The sequence below is a fragment of the Haliotis asinina genome, chromosome 14, assembly GCF_037392515.1.
Source record: "Haliotis asinina isolate JCU_RB_2024 chromosome 14, JCU_Hal_asi_v2, whole genome shotgun sequence".
Lineage (NCBI taxonomy): Eukaryota > Metazoa > Mollusca > Gastropoda > Lepetellida > Haliotidae > Haliotis > Haliotis asinina.
Window position 1 is genome coordinate 44,335,436 of NC_090293.1, and position 19,583 is coordinate 44,355,018.

General features: G+C 40.1%; 1 protein-coding gene across 1 annotated transcript; it reads left to right on the forward strand.

The window, feature by feature from the left end:
- The first annotated feature begins 1,291 nt into the window (after nt 1-1,291).
- Nucleotides 1,292-17,930, forward strand: LOC137260814 (uncharacterized). The gene is made up of 3 exons (XM_067798377.1): nt 1,292-1,328; nt 6,182-7,357; nt 15,869-17,930. Exons 2-3 carry the CDS (start codon nt 6,188-6,190, stop codon nt 17,039-17,041), a joined length of 2,343 nt encoding a protein of 780 aa, XP_067654478.1. The 5' UTR covers nt 1,292-1,328; nt 6,182-6,187; the 3' UTR covers nt 17,042-17,930.
- The last annotated feature ends 1,653 nt before the right edge of the window (nt 17,931-19,583 follow it).

The following is a 19,583-nucleotide window of genomic DNA, read 5'->3' on the forward strand; positions in this document are numbered from 1 at the left end:
GAAATCGATGGTCCATGAAATGACACTCCAGTGTGAAATATCCCGTCACTTGTGTCATCGTAACCTTGCGTAAAAGACACAAACCCACCCAGCACCACACCACCCACCGCCCGCCTACGGCACAGACAGTAATTTAAGTGGCTACCATATGCACGTTCAGACACACGGACACCACGAGGCATGGACACACACAAGCGTCGTTACCGAACGTTGGCCTGGTCTGGGTCGATCCCGAACGCTTCCGGTCTGTTCATAGTGTTGACGCAACCACTGAATAGTGGATCGACTGACTCTGAACTGACGGGTAACCTTTCTCTGGGAACATCCCATCAACAGCATTCCTAAAGCAACCCCCCACCCTTCGGTACTGAACCAGGACGAAACGCCGCGGCTTTTGAGCGTCCCGTTGCAGGTTTTGCGCGTGATGCATCATTTGCATGCATCCTGGTCGGCGCTGCTAGACAATGTTGTGTTGGGTGCACATGTTCCACGGGTCGAAACAATTTGCGGGTTTGAACCCGGACTAGCAGAAAATCCAACCCAAAATCATGAAACCACACTGTACGTTAAAAAATACATGAATACATGAATTGAAAATAGCACAACCTGTCCTACATTACAGATATCTCTGCTGAGAGTTGATAGTAGGATTCAGGTTTTCATGTAAATGAGTTTCTGGAGCAGTTTCAAATAGCGCACCATGACATCTGTTTTCAGGAAGGCAAGTATACATTGCACCCCTGATGGAACCCATGCAGACTCATTCATTTCTTCACCTGAGCATTCATGGCAACGTATCTTAAAATATCGTAAAAGTCAAAATAGGGAAATGCATCAGACATTACTTTTGACACCAATGTCTGGACCCGTGGAGAGTAACGTGATCGGGTGGTCAGGCTCGCTGACTGGGTTGACACATGTTATCGTATCCCAGTTATGTAGATCGATGTTCAGGCTGTTGATCCCTGGATTGTCTGGTCCAGACTTGATTATTTACAGACTGCCACAATGTAGGTGGAATAATGAGTCAAATCTTAAATGTCACCCATCGGGTTCACCATAAAACGTTTTGAAAGCTATGTTGAGGCCTTTAAGATGATAAACAATTGCAAGTGGCAGCTGGGGACAATTATAGTGATTACTATCCATTAACAGGATAAGTAGATGAACGTTTAATACAACCAAAATCCTGTGTCAGCATGAAGCATGTTCTGGGCCTGATACTGACAGAGTGTGTTTTTCTGTGTATTTTTCTATATTGCAGTGTGGTTCTCTCGTTGGATAAGTTGGCGGAGTCCGTTGAGAACCGGGGCGAGAAGTTAAAAGCGGTAAGTCGTCATACTGCATTCATATTGTATTCCACTTTGACACGCTTGCAGAGTGAGTTGTGTACCAGGGCGAGAAGTTAAAAGCGGTAAGTCATCATATTGCATTCATACTGTATTCCATTTTGCTGAGTGAGTTGTGTACCAGGGCGAGAAGGTAAAAGTATTAAGTCGGCGCATTCATATCCTATTCCACTTTGTATTCCATTTTGACGAGGCTGGTTGAGTGAGTTGTGTACCAGGGTGAGGAGTTATAAGCGATAAGTCCATGCATTCAAATTGTAATAAGTGAGAACAACCTTTTCTGGTGATGAGCTCTTGAAAAAACCCTCATCATACCAAATTTAGGATTCCATTATGATTCTCCTTCTTTGTTAAAACAAAGTTGAAATGTGTACAGTTGTCTATATGAACGAAGGTGAAAAGAGTTTAGTAAACCGGTTAAGAGATCAGTACATTTTTGCTGTGCATGTCGTAAACTAATAAAAACTTGTGAGTTCCCCCGAACCATTTTTAGAATGTATTTTTTTTATATGGTTTATGTTAGAATGTTTTGTTTGTATACGATTGTATACAGATGTATTTGTCCAAAATTGGATAGCAGAGAGCAAGGAAGTGTATCTTTACTGCTACGTTAATGGATAAAACTGCTTTCTGGTTGACCCATATATAAAAATGCGTCCAGATGGAACTAACGTTTTTGCAATACCAAAACAGATGATCCACTGTTGACTATTACAAAAACCATATGAATTTCTGTCTACGTATCCCATTTAGTGAGTGAGTGAGTGAGTTGAATTTTACGCTGCACTCAGCAATATTCCGGCGGCGGTCTGTACATAATCGAGTCTGGACCAGACAATCCAGTGATCAACAACATGAGCATCGATCTGTGCAACTGGGAACCGATGACGTGTCAACAAGTCAGCGAGCCTGACCACGACAGTGACGAATTATGTACAATCGGATCTTGACAAACTCCATGTAAAATATGATACGCTAGAAAATGTTTTACTTATCAATCAATCAGTTTTATTCAGTAGAAAGACCCATGTAGAAAGAGATAACAATATATGCCATTTTCATAGCGTTGCTTGAAGTAATATAAAGGTGACAATTTCGCAATGAGGAAATACGCAATACAAGAGCTTCTGGACATAAACTGGAAATGGACATAAAATTGTTTAAATTGCTATTCTGTAAGATACTAATACATATTTCTTCATTGATGTACAGAGAAATAATATTCCTCTGTTTTAGTTAAATCCAATACTGTTGGAGAATTGACATGTCAAGCCATTAATTTGAGAAGTATATAAAAACACTCAGGCTATATTGGTGCTTTCAAAAGAAAAATGGACGAAAGTTCCAGAAAACCAACAATATATTTCCTTGGTCTGGAAACCAGATATTTTTTATAAATCTGTAACTAGAATAGAAGACAATTAAAAGAACATGGCTTCGTACAACATGAAGTAAAATCATGCTGTGAAAAATAGTACACTAAACAAGAAAATAGTGAAACCACTAAAACCATAAAGGACAATATAATGTGTCAGGATTAACAGGGGATATGTCAAATAAATTAGACGGCTTGTTACGTTTTGAACAAGTTCTTGCTGCAGAAAAAACAAACAAACGAAAAATGTAACCAATGGGTTCACAGCAGAACTGGTTAAAGAGATACTTCTGTGAAATAACTTGTCAAATGTATAATCTTATGGAATACACCAAAAACTATCAAATTTACCAGGTTTGCTATTACCTGTCGATTTTATAAAAAAGAAAGAAAAGAAAACAACCCATGGATGTGGCCTTAATGTTTTACATAGCAAGAGGGTGTCGCCAAGGCGAGCCTCTATCACCTTAAATATTCCTCCTTTGATCCGAAATACTTGCTACGCTCATCATGAATAAAGACATCATGTTAAAGGAGTAGCGAGAAGGAATAAAGATATTTCTTAATCAATTTGCAGATGATACTATTTGTGTTCTTTGGGGTTAAGAAAGATCTTTAGTTGCCAGTCTTTGCTCGGTTCTCTAGGATAAAACTAATACAAAGAAAACAAGACTAGTATGGATTAGCTCAAAGAAAAGATCATGAATGAAATTATGTCCCCAATAACGTTAAAGAGCCAGCAACCTTTTCACCGTACAGATATGACATTTGACGCTCATCTAACACAAATGACACATAACTTAAGAACATATTAACCATTAACGTCTATATGGTCAGTAAGAAGCGTTACACCTCTCGTGAGAAATACTATCCTTCAATCACCCACATTACTTGAGTTGAATCACCTCCCGATTTGATGTTCGGACCTTTCCAAAATAAATAAAAAATATTAAAATTCTTATGGGGCAATGTATTAAGCCTGACAGAACCATAAGAACATATGTTGCAAAACCAAAGGTGGTGGTATAAATTGTCCTAAAATAAAGAACTCATACAGGCTCTAAAGATTTCCATGTTACGGAGACATTACTAAATATTGAATATTCGAAAAGATATTTGGACGGCAAAAACGAACGACCAACAAATGTTGAAACCAAAAAGAAAATGTCGCTAGTTCTTACTTATCATAGGTTGCTTTTTGTTTGCTTCCATTTTGTAAACAAATACAGTGGAAGCTGTCGAAACCGGCACTCATCGTGACTGAAGAAATAATCAGCTTTAGACAACATGCCGGATTGTAGAGCTGATGATAAACGTGCATGCCACGGACGGGACAGATATCTAATGCTGGTGTTGACAACTTGCCGAACTGGACAGATGCCGGTTTAGACAGCTTCCACTGTAGATCACTCTGACATTAATATGACATCCAAAATCATTCGGTTGAATGACGATATTACAATTGCTAAACGCCTGTCATAATAAAGATATGGCAATGGAATGGATTTTATAAGTGATCTTATGAAAAATTGGGTATTTCTATATTTTTGAAGGGTTCATACAACGTTATGACATTCGTTAATTTTGATCACACCAAATGAATCATCTCCAATACAACGAGATTAGCAAATACATTCCTTCAAACTGACTCAGAAAATAAGCATTCTCTATCCAAAACATAGAGAAAACTCCAAATATGGGCTTAGCGGAAGGGAAAATAATTTGGTCCAGGGACTGTGAGACAGACTGCTTTGATATTTCTCTACACTACATTAAAAGGACAGTGACACACACTTTCGACAATATTTTCGACAGCTATTGTTTATATTGGGGCATATGCAGTCACTTTAGCTTCGTATGGATAATTGAATACTTCCAGTCGAACAGCACCAAAGTCCTCTTGCCATATATGGAATGTAAACAATTGCTCCCTACATCGAAATCTGTCGCACACGATGCAGTAAGTGTTTGTCCGGACTGGTTTCAACCACAAGTTGTACGTAGGGTATTCGTAAAGAGCACGTAACTCGACGGGGTTATGTCAGTCGGTTCCATATATTTGGAAATTCAAAATTTGATGTACCATGGCCCAAATTATGCCCGATGTCATTCACATGTTAACGTGAAGGGAGAGATGGATAGCATAGTAGTTACACCAGGAATGGGCTAGACACATTATACCAACATGGGGAATTTAACCCTGCAGTCCGTTTGTCAGAAACAGTACCGATGAATTGCAAATTTTATCATTGTACAAAACTGCCAAAACAATTGTACAAAACAGAATTGCCACATCAATAAAAATAGCACACATGTCTATCATTTACTGATACCCAGCAGGTTTCTAAAATTTGAAAATTTTCCAGACTCCACCATAAGGCTGTTTAAGAAACTTGCTTCAATGAAAATGCAAAAGTTGTTATCTGTCAGGGCGGGGTCAAACCTATTCCTCTATTGGTGTTTTTCACTGTTGCTAAAGTTGTTATCTGTCGCGGTGGGGTGAAACCTGTTCCTCTTTTGTTGTTTTTCGCTGTTGCTCAAGTTGTTATCTGTCGCGGTGGGGTGAAACCTGTTCCTCTATTGGTGCTTTCCGCTGTTGCTAAAGTTGTTATCTGTCGCGGTGGGGTGAAACCTATTCCTCTTTTGTTGTTTTCCGCCGTTGCTAAAGTTGTTATCTGTCGCGGCGGGGTGAAACCTATTCCTCTATTGGTGTTTTTCACTGTTGCTAAAGTTGTTATCTGTCGCGGCGAGGTGAAACCTATTCCTCTTTTGTTGTTTTCCACTGTTGCTAAAGTTGTTATCTGTCGCGGCGGGGTGAAACCTATTCCTCTATGGGTGTTTTCCGCTGTTGCTAAAGTGAAACAACGTTCTAAATAAGTTAAAGTCACTTATTCGCTCAGGTAGTTATTCATGAAGTCAAATTATTGCAATTTGATTGTAAGCGACCTGCCTTCGAACACCCAATGGGATTTAAAAAGTGATCAAATGTTATGTGTAATATAATTTATAAATTTAGTTTACATAACCAATACAGTGAAAACTGGCAACATTTTCTGTTTATGCATCATACTTAGATTTATTACACCTCGCTATAACGCTTTTGACATTATTAATGTGTTCTGCTTTTTTAATATTAAGTTCATTCTTCACATTTGTTTTGTATTTCCAGTACTATCGTTTCAGAATTTTTTGATACCCTGACACACTGAATTCAAACTTTGGTTTACACTCAAGAAATGAGAACTTCCGGCCTGCATGGTTTTGTGGGAATACATCATCCCAATGTGGGCCTTCCCTGGAGACGTGTGCATCACCACGCACTTTTTTCCCATCCATTCAGTGACAATGCTACAGTCGTCTCTGCAACAATAACAAAATCACAAGATGTTGTTTTTATTTACAACTCTATATTCGTCAATAAACCAATACATAATGTGAACGTGCTATGTGTTTGCAGACAACAATGGCTGCCTTCCTGTCAATATTCAGACGCACGTTGGATCAGGACATGGTGGACAATGTGAACGGATTCTGGTCGGTTCTCCTCTTGGCCCTGTGCTCGATAGGAGCATTTCTAGTACGGTATCTTGCTGATCCTATTAACTGCTGGCATCCTAAGGAGTATACTCCTTCACACAGTTCATACGCCGACCAGGTGTGCTTTCTCACAGACCGTTATTACGGGAATATTCCATTTATTAACCCACAGAAACGCGAACCTGTACCCTCCTACCACCTCTGGATACCACTCATTCTCTTCTTCCAAGCCCTTGGTTTCAAAGTACCAAACATCATCTGGAACGGCTGCAAGCATCTACTCAGTCTCAACTTGGACGAAACTGTATCGTCCATGAACAATGCACAAGTGACCAATGCTGAAAATCGCCAGGTCATATTCACTGATGCAGCCAGAGTGATTGGAAGTCTGCTGAGAAAAAACCGATGTCTTCTGGCTCTTCTGTACCTGTTTGTGAAACTCCTCTCATGTGTCAATCTGATAGCACAGTTTCTGTTCCTGACAATATACTTCAGGCAACACCTGGCAATCCGAGTTGCTTCCTCTGCAGGTTTTAATATGGACTCCATCGTCAAACCATTGCTTGCTAAGCATGTTATGTGTAACTTTGGAGTGCGTAAGATGTCAAACGTTCATGAATACCTAGTTCAGTGCACTCTGCCGATCACTGAAATCTATGAGAAGATGTTCACATTCCTTTGGTACTGGGTCTTCCTCCTGGCTCTCATCACCATCCTTAATCTTGTCCTGTGGGCAGGATTTCTGTTCGTGCCGTTCCTAAGAGATGGTAGGATAGCTGCCCACGTCAACGCTACCAAAGGATCTCGCCCAGATGAACACTCTGTAACTCGATTCACCAACAGTTTCCTGGGAATTGATGGAGTACTTGTGTTGAGCATGATATCCCAGAATTCCAGCGAGTTGGTTTCAGCAAATCTCACCCAGCATTTATACCAGGTGTTTCAGGAGAAGGAGGAAGAATTTCATGCTCAGAGAGAAATTCACACAGGACAACCAGAAGGTGGCGCTGTTGAACCAGAAGCAGAAGCTACCGAATTAAATTTCCCAATGAGTGATCAACCCCCTGGGACTGAAAATTCGGAAAAACCGCCCATTGTGTGACAGTACGACTGGTGCCATCCCGTGCATGTGTTTCACTAAAGGTTCAGGTGGTGTGACAACTTGTACTGAAAGCGATGCATTGTCGTGCATAAAGCCCTGGCTCCAGAAAATGCTACCGAGCAACGCGTAAAGACCATTTCTGATCTTCCCTGCACTTACATTGCTGACTTTTGCAATAGACCCTTCAAAACAATTATTACAATTTATTTCAGTATGTATCAGATACTCTTTACTAACTGTTCGGGTGTCTCAAAGGGCACGACAAAGAGAAAACCCATATGGGTGCGAGTGAGTTAGTTACAATTTATCGTCACATCGGCAATTTTTCAGCCATGTGTGGAGAACAATCAATTGTTATACACAGAATTTGGTTTGTGAAAGATAGACCAGATTAAGGTTAGTGCACGTGCATGATGATGAAATTGCTTACACACGTACCTGCACACGCCTTGCTCATAAGACTCTTAAAAACTTATCTGTTGCACTGCACTTGATCGCAGACAATCTGGGGCCCGTTTCAATCATAATAGCAAGTGCCAACAAGAATACTGGTACCTACTGACAATTGAGAAACCATTCGAAAAGATGTGAGTACTTGTCTTTACCCATGATTTAATTGTGACACTTGGTGCCGTTTTATCATCCAGACGTGTTTTTGGGTAAAGGTGAAATGCATTTCAGTAAACTGTCTTTACTGAAGGTTTTAGTATTGATATCTGTAGACCAGGTGTGTCACTAACTTCATGTTCTTTTTATATTGGGATATTTCCAAACGATTTCGTTTTGTCAAATGATATACAACACATTTTCAGTGCCATGATAAACAAAAACTGTTTTGGGGACAATATCCTTTACAATTTCTTTGAGAGGCATTTACAAGTTGAAGTGGTAAGGAAGGAAGACAACATATGGATGAACATATGGGTGAACATCATATCAAGAAAGAAGTGGTTCAGCTCTCATAGCAATAAAGAAGTTGTTCATCCATATATTGTCATCCTTCCATAATATCTTTTACACCTGTATGTCATGCTTTGTGTATTGTTGCTTTGTTAACCCAGTACACCGGATCTTCAAAAAAAGGTCTCTATTTGTGGCATGCTGTTCTAAATGTATTTGTCTCTGAATGATTAAAAAAAACCATATCATTGCAGCAAAAACACATTTGTACTCTTAGAATTATTATCCCAACACATCCAGGGTTGATCTACAGAACAGCATTATATCTTGTCAGCATTAGTGTGATGTTATTCCTTTCTTTGTTAAAATACTTTCAACCATGGTATTAATATCTGGATTTTCAAGCACAGTCTCAGGAGTACAAGACGTGGAACAGTTTTTGTATTGACTCTATAAAGATCAAAGACAAAATATGATAAGAAATTTTGTTTATACTTTTTCAGGAACCTGTTTTTTGCTTGTTTGAAAGTCATTAAAGCAATACACTATTTATATAAGTAACTTTGATAGATCTAATAAACCTCAGTTAACAATACATGTTTCTGCACATTGTCCTTGATCGTTATAAGTTATTATTTACATTATTTAGTAAAACTAATAGTAATGTATCTGGAAACAATAAATTAGGAATAATTCTTTGTACAAATGCGATCTCCTGCTAACTGGAGATCTGCTACAAAAAGCTAATGTCACAGTCAGTCTACCTATGGGACCTAGTATAAGGTATGACACAAATAACTGAAGATGTGGTACATCACTTTGGAATGCAGTGTAACCACGTCCATTCTAACTGTGTCAACCATTACAAGGATACGTGGACCTTTGATTAATGACTGACGTGATGGTCTAATTAGCAGTTCTCAGCTTCTCAACATGATTCATCGTATAATAGCCAGATTCCTGTTGTATTTGGATAGGGCTACAGATGTCAAAGGTCAGGTTGGTACATTCGTCAGAGTTGACAAACCAACATGGCGTTGCCCTTGTCTACTGACAACAGAGTCAAAGGAAATCGCAAATGAACAATTACTGGGTTGCCATTATCAAAATAATAGCCTAACATACGTATCAGTGATAACTTAGTCGTAGATGAGACAATTTTGCTAGTTTATTTCATATGAGTTGTACCCTTCTCTCGAGGGTAATATTGACTGATGCACGCGGTTTGTAGCACCTGAGCTGGTAGACGAGGAATGACACTGCTACAAAGAGGCGGACATGAGAGCGTCTTATCCGCGGGAGACGCATGCAACCTATTTATCTTACCTCCATGTCAAATGTACAAAATATATGATTACTGGAATAAATGTTCTCATCAAAATAATACACTAAGATACATATATCAGTTTTGTAACTTGGTCGCATGTGAGACAATTTTGATAGGTTTCCATAAATACATCGGAATATCAAGGACAATGACGGCTTCAGTATCTATTGTACTGATTCTTGTTTAGGGTCCTGTTCTTCAGTTTTAAAAACAGTGAGGTTTGCCTAAATATGGCCTTCAGTTACCTATGTTTACGACTAAAGTCATTCGGTGGACAGACTCCCTGAATTAGTTGACACATGTCATCGATTCCCAATAGATCGATGAGCATTCTGTGTTTTGATTGCACTGGGTTGTCTGGTCCAGACTCCATCACAGACCGCCACAAAACAGATGTAGTGTTGTAAGATGTGGTTGTAACAAAAACTAAACGAACCTAACCAAATACACAAAAAGAACTAATTCATTTCACAGTTACATTTTCTTCACTGATGATTATCCACTGGCAGATGGTGGTGAAAACCTTCACATAGATTTAGAGGGTATGGAACAGTGTTTAAGAAAGTGTTGGGTGAACGAAGTGCCATGTCGTCCCTGAGCATTCTTGTGTGAAATATCAGCCGTGGCAATTTGCAACAATTTTGTTATTTCTGTGACATTTTTATGGATAAGTTGTAAGTTCGGTCAAACCCAAGCACCGTGTTAACAGTACACATGTTCTGGGCTTCATGTTGACCTTTCGAACACCACAGAGCGTTCGTTTCATTTTCCATTTACATTGCATACTAGTTCTGTTGTTGGATGTAGAGGCTGACAAGTGCGTTGTGTACCAGAAACAGGAGCTGTAAGCGGCAAGACAGTGTAGGTATTTTGTATGTCGTTTTAAAGTATTAGTGACAACAGGTTTTGTCAGTGCAATTCCATATGGTCACAATATACATGTATTCAGTAATTCGTTGTTGGCTTAATATGTTTCATCATGGTCATTCCCAGTGATATTTACCACCAGAAAACACAGCAACGTGGAGAAAGTTATCCCAAGGTTCTTTCTGAACCAATCGACAGCAGTTTTCTATTGAAAGAGTCATATTTTCCCAACAATTATTACACATAGACCAGCTTTCTTTCTGAGGGTAATGCTTGGACGAAGAACTACAGGAATATTCAGAGTGATTGTACTTGTCATTATCAATATAATGCCTCGGATATTTTTACCCTTTACTACTATTTTTTTTTTTTTTTTTTTTTTTTTGATCGTCAAGACTGCCTACTCTCTTGCACGAGGAGATGGCAACTCTAAAGCGCTATCGTAAAGAAGTGCCGCTAAAACACAATTACCGATGATACGTAGTGTGACCCATAATACCTGTTACTCAAAACTCTAAACATTGTGACCGACTAGTAACTTAATCAATAACAATATAAATTACAGAAAATACACTCTTGTTATACAAATACATCTCTAATTCTCAGTAAACGATTGCAAAATTGAACGTTATCCAGAGGTTGAGTATGAGGGTGAGGTCTTGGAAATCATTTGAATGTATTGGGGGGGTATGGAATAATGTTGTGACATGTGATACCGTTCCTAAGGATACTTGTGTGAAATGTCAGCACTGGTAGAACTAATTATTTGCAAATTACCTCTGTTGACATTTCCTTAATCAGGCGATGAACTCTTTTAACATCACATAGTTCAACCAAATTACGGATTTGTTGATTTTGATAAGGTCAGTTGTTTATGGGGATAACCTAATGTTATTCTCTAAACTAACTAGTCTGAGAAAATATATGCAACAGAACACTATTAAAACAGAAAGGAAGCCCCAGTGAGATGGGAAATTCTCGACTTGCTTCATTTGGTGCTTTGGTGTTACAGAGGATTAGGCGGAAGGTCCGTCAACACAACTGATAATCTGATATATACACATTTACTGATTCTTGAATATTCGAGCACTTTTGACACCACATTGTCATCAACTTAGAACATTCCCGGAATTCAACACTTAATCAAAACAAAGGGAGGTAATTCTATAGCACTACCTTTAAAGGCCTGTCGCTAAAAATACTATTGGTACTGAAAATTTAAACAATGTGGCCCAATGATAAAAATCACTTAATCAATAATACAAACTACAATGAAAACACACTCTCGTAACAAAGGAAATCATAGGTTTTATGGAAGGTAAGTCTTAAAATGTTATACAATTCAATGTTTAATGTGAAACAAATGTCATCGTGTTTGTCTGTGGAAAAAATGACTTGACTTTGCATGTTTTTTAGACAAGCTCCTACGGTGAAGGAGGACATGCTTCAGAGCCATGACTTTGTCATTGATATCACTGTTATGAGATATTGTACGTCTTCTTTACTTTGTGTTACTTTTCAGTAACCTAAATGTGTTTGTATATGATGAAAGTCCAATAAATGCTATCTATACATATGGAAATTAATTAAGCAACACCAAATTCAAAGACACATAAAAACTTAACAAAGTTTAACGAAGTAATTTTGATGATTGATTATTCAATTTTGATGTATTGACATACAGCATGAGCTTTTCATGGGTTGATATGACGCGCGTGAAGCTTGCACAGCGCACGTGCATTGCTTTAACCTCAACTTTCGAAAAATGCACTTTTTCCCTGGGGTGTTTACAAGCGCAGGTTGTCGATTGCATTCGGTTTTTCATTCATTTCAATGTCATGGCACGTAGGAAATTATCAGAGGCCACTCGTTGGCAAATAATCGGCATGAGGAATGCTGGTATGTCTCTAAGACAAATCGGGACTCAAATCGGACGACATCATTCCATAATTTCAAAACTTTTGAAAAAATACCGGGCCACTAATGAAGTTAAAGACCTGCCTAGACCAGGAAGACCCAGGAAGACCACAGTCCGGGAGGACAGAGCTTTACTGAGACTTGTACGGTCCTTCGACTCGAGCTCTCGGTTGAGACAGGAGTGGCTTCCAGGGAGACCCATCTCGAACAGGACTGTTCGGAATCGTCTGAAAGCTGCAGGATACCGGGCAAGGAGGCCAATCAAGCGACCCAGACTGTCTCCAGCCCATAAGGCAGCCCGACTGGCCTGGTGTAATGACCGTTTGCACTGGAACATTGCCTCTTGGAGGAAGGTCCATTTCTCAGATGAGAGCCGGTTCTTGCTGCACATGGTGGACGGTCGTACTCGGGTCTGGAGGCAGAGGAACACAGCAATGGCTCCACGGAACATCCAGGAGACTGTGGCCTTTGGGGGAGGTTCCGTTATGGTATGGGGGTGCATTTCCATGAACTGCAAGTTGGATATCATTACCATCCGTGGCAACCTTAACGGTGTTCGTTACCAACAGGAGGTTCTTGACAGGGCTGTGGTACCTCATTTTGAGAACCATCCTCTGGCAACGAGACCCATATTTATGGACGACAATGCTAGACCTCACAGGGCGCATGCTGTAAATGATTTTTTGCGGCAAAATGCAATTGACAGAATTCCATGGCCTGCCATGAGCCCTGACCTCAACCCCATTGAACATTTGTGGGACTTTATTGGCCGTCGTGTGAGGCAGAGAGACCCACCAGTCCATAATCTCAACGAATTGACGGCTGCCCTGCATGAGGAGTGGAACAGGATCCCCCAGAATCAGATCCGGAGACTCATCCAAGGAATGAGGAGGCGTCTGGAATCGGTGGTGCGTGCGCAGGGAGGACACACTAGATATTGATGAAAGTCGGTGTGCAGACTCTCAGATGACTGTTCTTTCTTTCCATGTGACATTTGTGTTAATACACCTGACAACAACGTCTGTGGATGAATAGTAAATTGTGTCCATTTTTTCATGAATTTAAGACAGTTTTAAGAATTTGGATTTCGTTGCAATAAAGCAAAGTCTTGATACTTTTTCCCTTTAAGTTGTTTGTCAGAGATCGTCTGTTGAATAAAAAAGTGTCAAACTATATCAACCCGGCATATTTTGATTGTCAGAACACTTCAAAGTTGCTCCAATAGAAAAAATTGGGGTGTTGCTTGATTAATTTCCAGGTGTATATATCCATTAGCCAAAAAACGTTAGTCACAGAGTTTGCCATCCCAAACTAAAGATTTGTCCATCATTGCTATCATGTAATTTCACAACAATCCATGCATCCCCGTCATCAGGCTTTGCTGCGTTTTGCCGGATCAGAGGAGCATCCTGTTCATGTTCCCAAGTGCTGCTGTTTTGGCATACAAGGCCAACAAACTACACAAAGTAACATTTCATGGTAACGTGTACAGAGGGATAAAGAACATCTGAAAAAAGCAGATCACACAGAAAGGTGTCAGCCCCAGACGACCAGTTGGTGTCCTAATTGACTGAATGAGTGAGTTTGGTTTTACACCGTGTATAACAATATAATTAGGTTTCACAGATAGTTCCTATGTCAGGACTCGAACCTGGGTCTTCGGTGTGACCAGCTTCACCCACTACGCTAGCCTATGTGGTCCTTATACAGAAAACTAGAGTCTTGTTCTGTAAATTCCCCTGTACATTTCCCTGTATTTGATCTACACCACTCGTACAGAAACTGACTGACATAAATAGCTCAATTTGAAATAATGAGGGATAATTGTAGAAGTAACCATTATGGCCTCAGTCGGGCTACAAAACTGACATCGTTTTACACACCAGCGTTATTCTCCACCAACAATGCAGTGACACCACCGCTTGTTGAACGGTAAACCCAAGGACAAGACATATTTCAAACCTCACGGATCACTTTCAAATTTCCAGTTTCGGAGATCGCTTCATTGTAAGTTATTTGTTTGAGATGAATGTGTATTATTGAATACTGGTACTGATAAATTCACCAAAGTTCTGAACACCTCAAACCTGCGCATGCATGAAGTTTGGACTTGTTTGAAGACAAGTCGAAGGAAAACCAAGTTCTATGGATAGTCAACATTCTTATTGCAATGAGTGCAATGTTTCGGTTTCAAGTTAGTGCTTACACTCATTGCAACAGAGAATTTGAGTATCCACAGAACTTGGTTTTCCTTTACCTTCACAACTTCTAAGAAATTGTAGTTACTATTTTACTACTGAGACTGTAAATTTCCACCTGTTGAAACTGATACACCGTGACAAAAGTGACAAAATGTTCAGCAAGGGTTAAAACCTGTTCACTCACTCCCTTACTAACTCAGTAAGTCAAGATATTGCAATGAAATTGTTAACAGTATGCCTTTAATATAATTTCTTTAATGTAAATAATTAAACAAAAATTTGCTTAACTGGCATGCCACAGCCTCCTTTCATGCCTGAAATGTTCATATTTGTATGAAACATTAAAGTAATTCTATACATTCTGCTATTATCACATAGTATGTTGTTGTTTGATGTTTTTGGACAATTTCTTTCTTTCTTAAAAGGAGACATTGGATTTTGTTTGGTATTCCCCGAACCATCCTGTCAGGATATATAAATACCTTGTGATATTGGGAATGACAGTACTGCCCTGATTGAGCATATGGTGTAGCAAACCAGTCTCTGACACTCTGAAATCAGAATTGATCCTAATTATGTGCCTCAACTGACGTTTTTTTTTTTCGTCGTTGTTTCCACACAGTATGAAGTGGGAACATTTCCAGTATGCTTGAGACTGACGGCGTGGCAACGTTGTTTTCCTCATGCTGCTCTGTAACGAAGGTTTTGAACAAGGGAGGGTAGGAACTAGTCCTGACTGGATGATTCAAGTTAGGTTGCGGGGAATACACCCAACATGTCTGGGCCAACCCAGGAGAGGCGTTTTATTTTGACATTTATTCATTTATCCATCAATCAATCCATTGATTGTTGTTCGTGTAGTTGATGTGTTTGAGTAGGTGAGGTGAGTTACTGTGTTTGAGTAGGTGAGGTGAGTTGCTGTGTTTGAGTAGGTGAAGTGAGTTGCTGTGTTTGAGTAAGTGGGGTGAGATGAGGCGAGGTAGGGTTTAACGTTATGCTCTATATTTTGTCCCTTTACGATTTCACCTTAACATGAAGAATTTGGTCCAACCACAGCCCGTTTGCTATCTGGACAGCCTCTCCATCCCTGGAATATCGAGGTGATCCAAATTCCAATGGTGTACTGTTATGTCGAGAAATTATCTCCCTAAATTATTTACCATGCACAATAACACAATGGCAACATGTGGCATTCGATACTGTCAAAAAAGCAAACACAATAGCAATATGTTTATGTTCCTACATTCATTACACTAGATAGTAATTTAACATGAATATGCTATGTGTTTGCAGGCAACAATGGCTGCCTTCCTGTCAATATTCAGACGCACTTTGGATCAGGACATGGTGGACAATGCCAACGGATTCTGGTCGGTTCTCCTCTTGGCCCTGTGCTCCATAGGAGCATTCCTAGTACGATACCTTACTGATCCTATAAGATGCTGGTATCCTGTACAGTGGACGTCTTCACACAGTTCATACGCCGACCAAGTGTGCTTTCGTAAAGACCGTTTTTACGAACTGATCACATCTCGTATCCCACAGCATCGGGAAGCTGTACCCTCCTACCACCTCTGGATACCACTAATACTCGCCCTCCAAGCCTTTGCTTTCAAAGTACCAAACATCATCTGGAACGGCTGCAAACATCTACTCAGTCTCAATTTAGACGAAACTGTATCGTCCATGAACAATGCACAAGTGACCAATGCTGAAAATCGCCAGGTCATATTCACTGATGCAGCCAGAGTGATTGGAAGTCTGCTGAGAAAAAACCGATGTCTTCTGGCTCTTCTGTACCTGTTTGTGAAACTCCTCTCATGTGTCAATCTGATAGCACAGTTTCTGTTCCTGACAATATACTTCAGGCAACACCTGGCAATCCGAGTTGCTTCCTCTGCAGGTTTTAATATGGACTCCATCGTCAAACCATTGCTACTTAATCATGTTTTGTGCGACGTCACTGTGCGTGTGATTACTAACGTCCACATATTCTCAGTTCAGTGCACTCTGCCAATCACCGAAATCTATGAGAAGATGTTCACATTCCTTTGGTACTGGGTCTTCCTCCTGGCTCTCATCACCATCCTTAATCTTGTCCTGTGGGCAGGATTTCTCTTCCTCCCGTTCTTTAGAGATGGTAGGATAGCTGCCCACGTCAACGCTACCAAAGGATCTCGCCCTGACGAACACTCTGTAACTCGATTCATCAGCAGTTTCCTGGGAATTGATGGAGTACTTGTGTTGAGCATGATATCCCAGAATTCCAGCGAGTTGGTTTCAGCCAATCTCACCCAGCATTTGTACCAGGTGTTTCAGGAGAAGGAGGAAGAATTTCATGCTCAGAGAGAAATTCACACAGGACAACCAGAAGGTGGCGCTGTTGAACCAGAAGCAAAAGCTACCGAAGTATATTTGCCCCTGAGTGATCAGCCTGAAAATCCGGAAAAACCGCCCATTGTGTGACAGTACGACTGGTGCCATCCTGAGCATGTACTCCACTATATTGTTTGTTGAACAATAGTTTTACTATATAGTTGCCCTGTTAACCATGTACACAGGAACGTCAAAAATCTCTAAAAAAATCTACCCCAAACAATTTATGCTAACATTTGTATGCGCTGATATCCATCCACTTTCTTTTTCGTTCGATCATTGGATGTCCATCACAAGGACATTTTCAGTGTCAACTCTTGCTGACTACAAGGCGCACCGAGTTAATGTGATACACATTCACAGCTGGGTGGACTGGGACACATAGCCACAGTACTTTGTCCAAGTTCACTGCACATTGCTGTACCCGCAAGTAGGTGTCTGTGCGTATTCATGTGGCCACCATCTGGTTATGTGTCCTGTAAACCAGGGCTCGTGACAACACTGACAGAGACTAGTGACTCTTGATTTTACACCCAGTCACAGGTGGACTCGATCCCGGCACCTCAAACCACTGCTCCCCTTACGTTATTTTATCACCTGCATTTGACTCCATGATCATCAAAAACCCTTGTCACAATCCTTCTATAAACAGGGATCAGGGTATATTTCTACGTAACCAATTCGAAACTTTAATCAAGAAATATTAATCTCTGGCTTCCGTCACTAATCCTCCATTGATTGGTCCCCTGTAATGCCCCACCCCCAACCCCTAGCTTCACACAAATTATTGGTTATATCAACAACTCTAGTTATCTCATCTCCTCAATTATGTTGTTGTTATCGTTAATCTCCTCAGCAATATCTCATGTACCTGTATATAAATTGTTACACCTTGTCCTCCCATATGCTTGAAAATGGTATAAGAATCCATACCGAAACGTCGCCATTGTGAAAATAAAGAAGTTGATCATCCATAAAATTTGTTCCTTCACCTTTGTCAAGGTCTTGGTAATCCAAATAAGAGAAGAGATGTCTTTCACTTTTTATGCTCCAAACGTTTCTCAGTATACAATCATCATACTGTTCATAATTTAGACCTTAAACTGTCAATCAATGACCATTTATTTTTAGGAACTCTTCTAATGCAAAGAAGAGGAAAGATTATTCTTATTCCTCTTTAAAAAAAGAAAGAGTTAAACAAGAAAGAAGGAAGACTGAAATAGAAAATTTAGAAAATTACTTTGCAGAATCTATTGTTGAAGAATAAGAAACTAAAAAACAAGAAGTGCAACAACTGAGACAAAGAAAATCAGATGGAATATTGGTAAGATCTAAAGCTAAACGGATCGATGAAGTTGAACGTATCGGTAAATATCTCTGTAACCTAGAGACAAAAAATCTACATAAGTGAAAACATGAAGGAACTAGGGACAGCTAAAGGCAAACTACTTCCGAAAGCAAACCCCCCTCCTTTAGAAACCCATGGAGTACTATTCGGTAAATGTTCCCAAACAAATGCCCATGGGCTTCTATTTAATTCCAAAGTGTATCAAATGAGTGTAGCCTCCTCCTTCCACAATACAAATTGTCCATGTTATTCCTTCCTATATTTGACGTCACGAACATGTCTGTTTACGCTGTTGAGCGGTGTCGACTGTCATGTTCATTTGAGCGAAGGATTGACTCGACTGAACCCCATAGTTCTCATGACCAGTTTTTAAACATTTAAAAGTTTTCAAGAGTTATAGAAGAGTTTGTATGCGTTCCGTTTTACTGCGTAGTCATTGCAATGTTCGTGAAAGTAGAATTGAAAAGATTTCCTTAAATTACTGCCTTATGAGTTTTTATTCCACATAATTGTCACTTTCCAAATAAAATCCCATGCATCCGAATATAGCCCTCCATCTGGTGTCACATTTCACTTGTAGAAAGCTACGATGGGGATGTCAATAAGTTTTGAGCCTTGCAGAGAAAAACACCAAATATTGGTATGAACCACATTTATTCTTCAACATACTCCCCTTGTAAGTCAAGACACTTGTTCCATCTTTTCTGCCAGGCGCTGATGCCATCTCTGTAGAAGGCGCCATTTTGGTCCTCAGTAGCAGCAATAAGCTCATTATCATCCTGAAATCTACGACCACGCAAGTGTTTCTTGAGATTTGGGAACAGGTGGTAATCACTTGGTGCCAGGTCTGGAGAGTAGGAGAGATGCGGCAAGATTTCATACCCGCATTCCTGGACAGCAGCGGCTGCAACGCGAGAGGTGTGTACTGGAACATTGTCTTGATGTAGAAGAATACCACGTCTGATCTTGCCCCGGCGCTTCCCCTTGATTGACTGTCGCACTTGCCTCAACAAGTTAGCGTAACATTCCCCATTCATTGTTCTTCCTTTTGGTAAGTAATCTATGTGGATGACGCCTTTACTATCCCAGAAGACTGTCGCCATTACCTTCTGCACTGATCTGGAGGCTTTGAACTTTTTGGTCCTGGGAGAAGTGACATGTTTCCATTCCATGGATTCTTGTTTGCTCTCAGGATCATAGTGGTGGATCCAGGTTTCATCACAGGTTACTAGCCTAAAGTGAAAATCTTCTGGATTCTTGTTGTATCTGGTTGGAGTTGCTTAT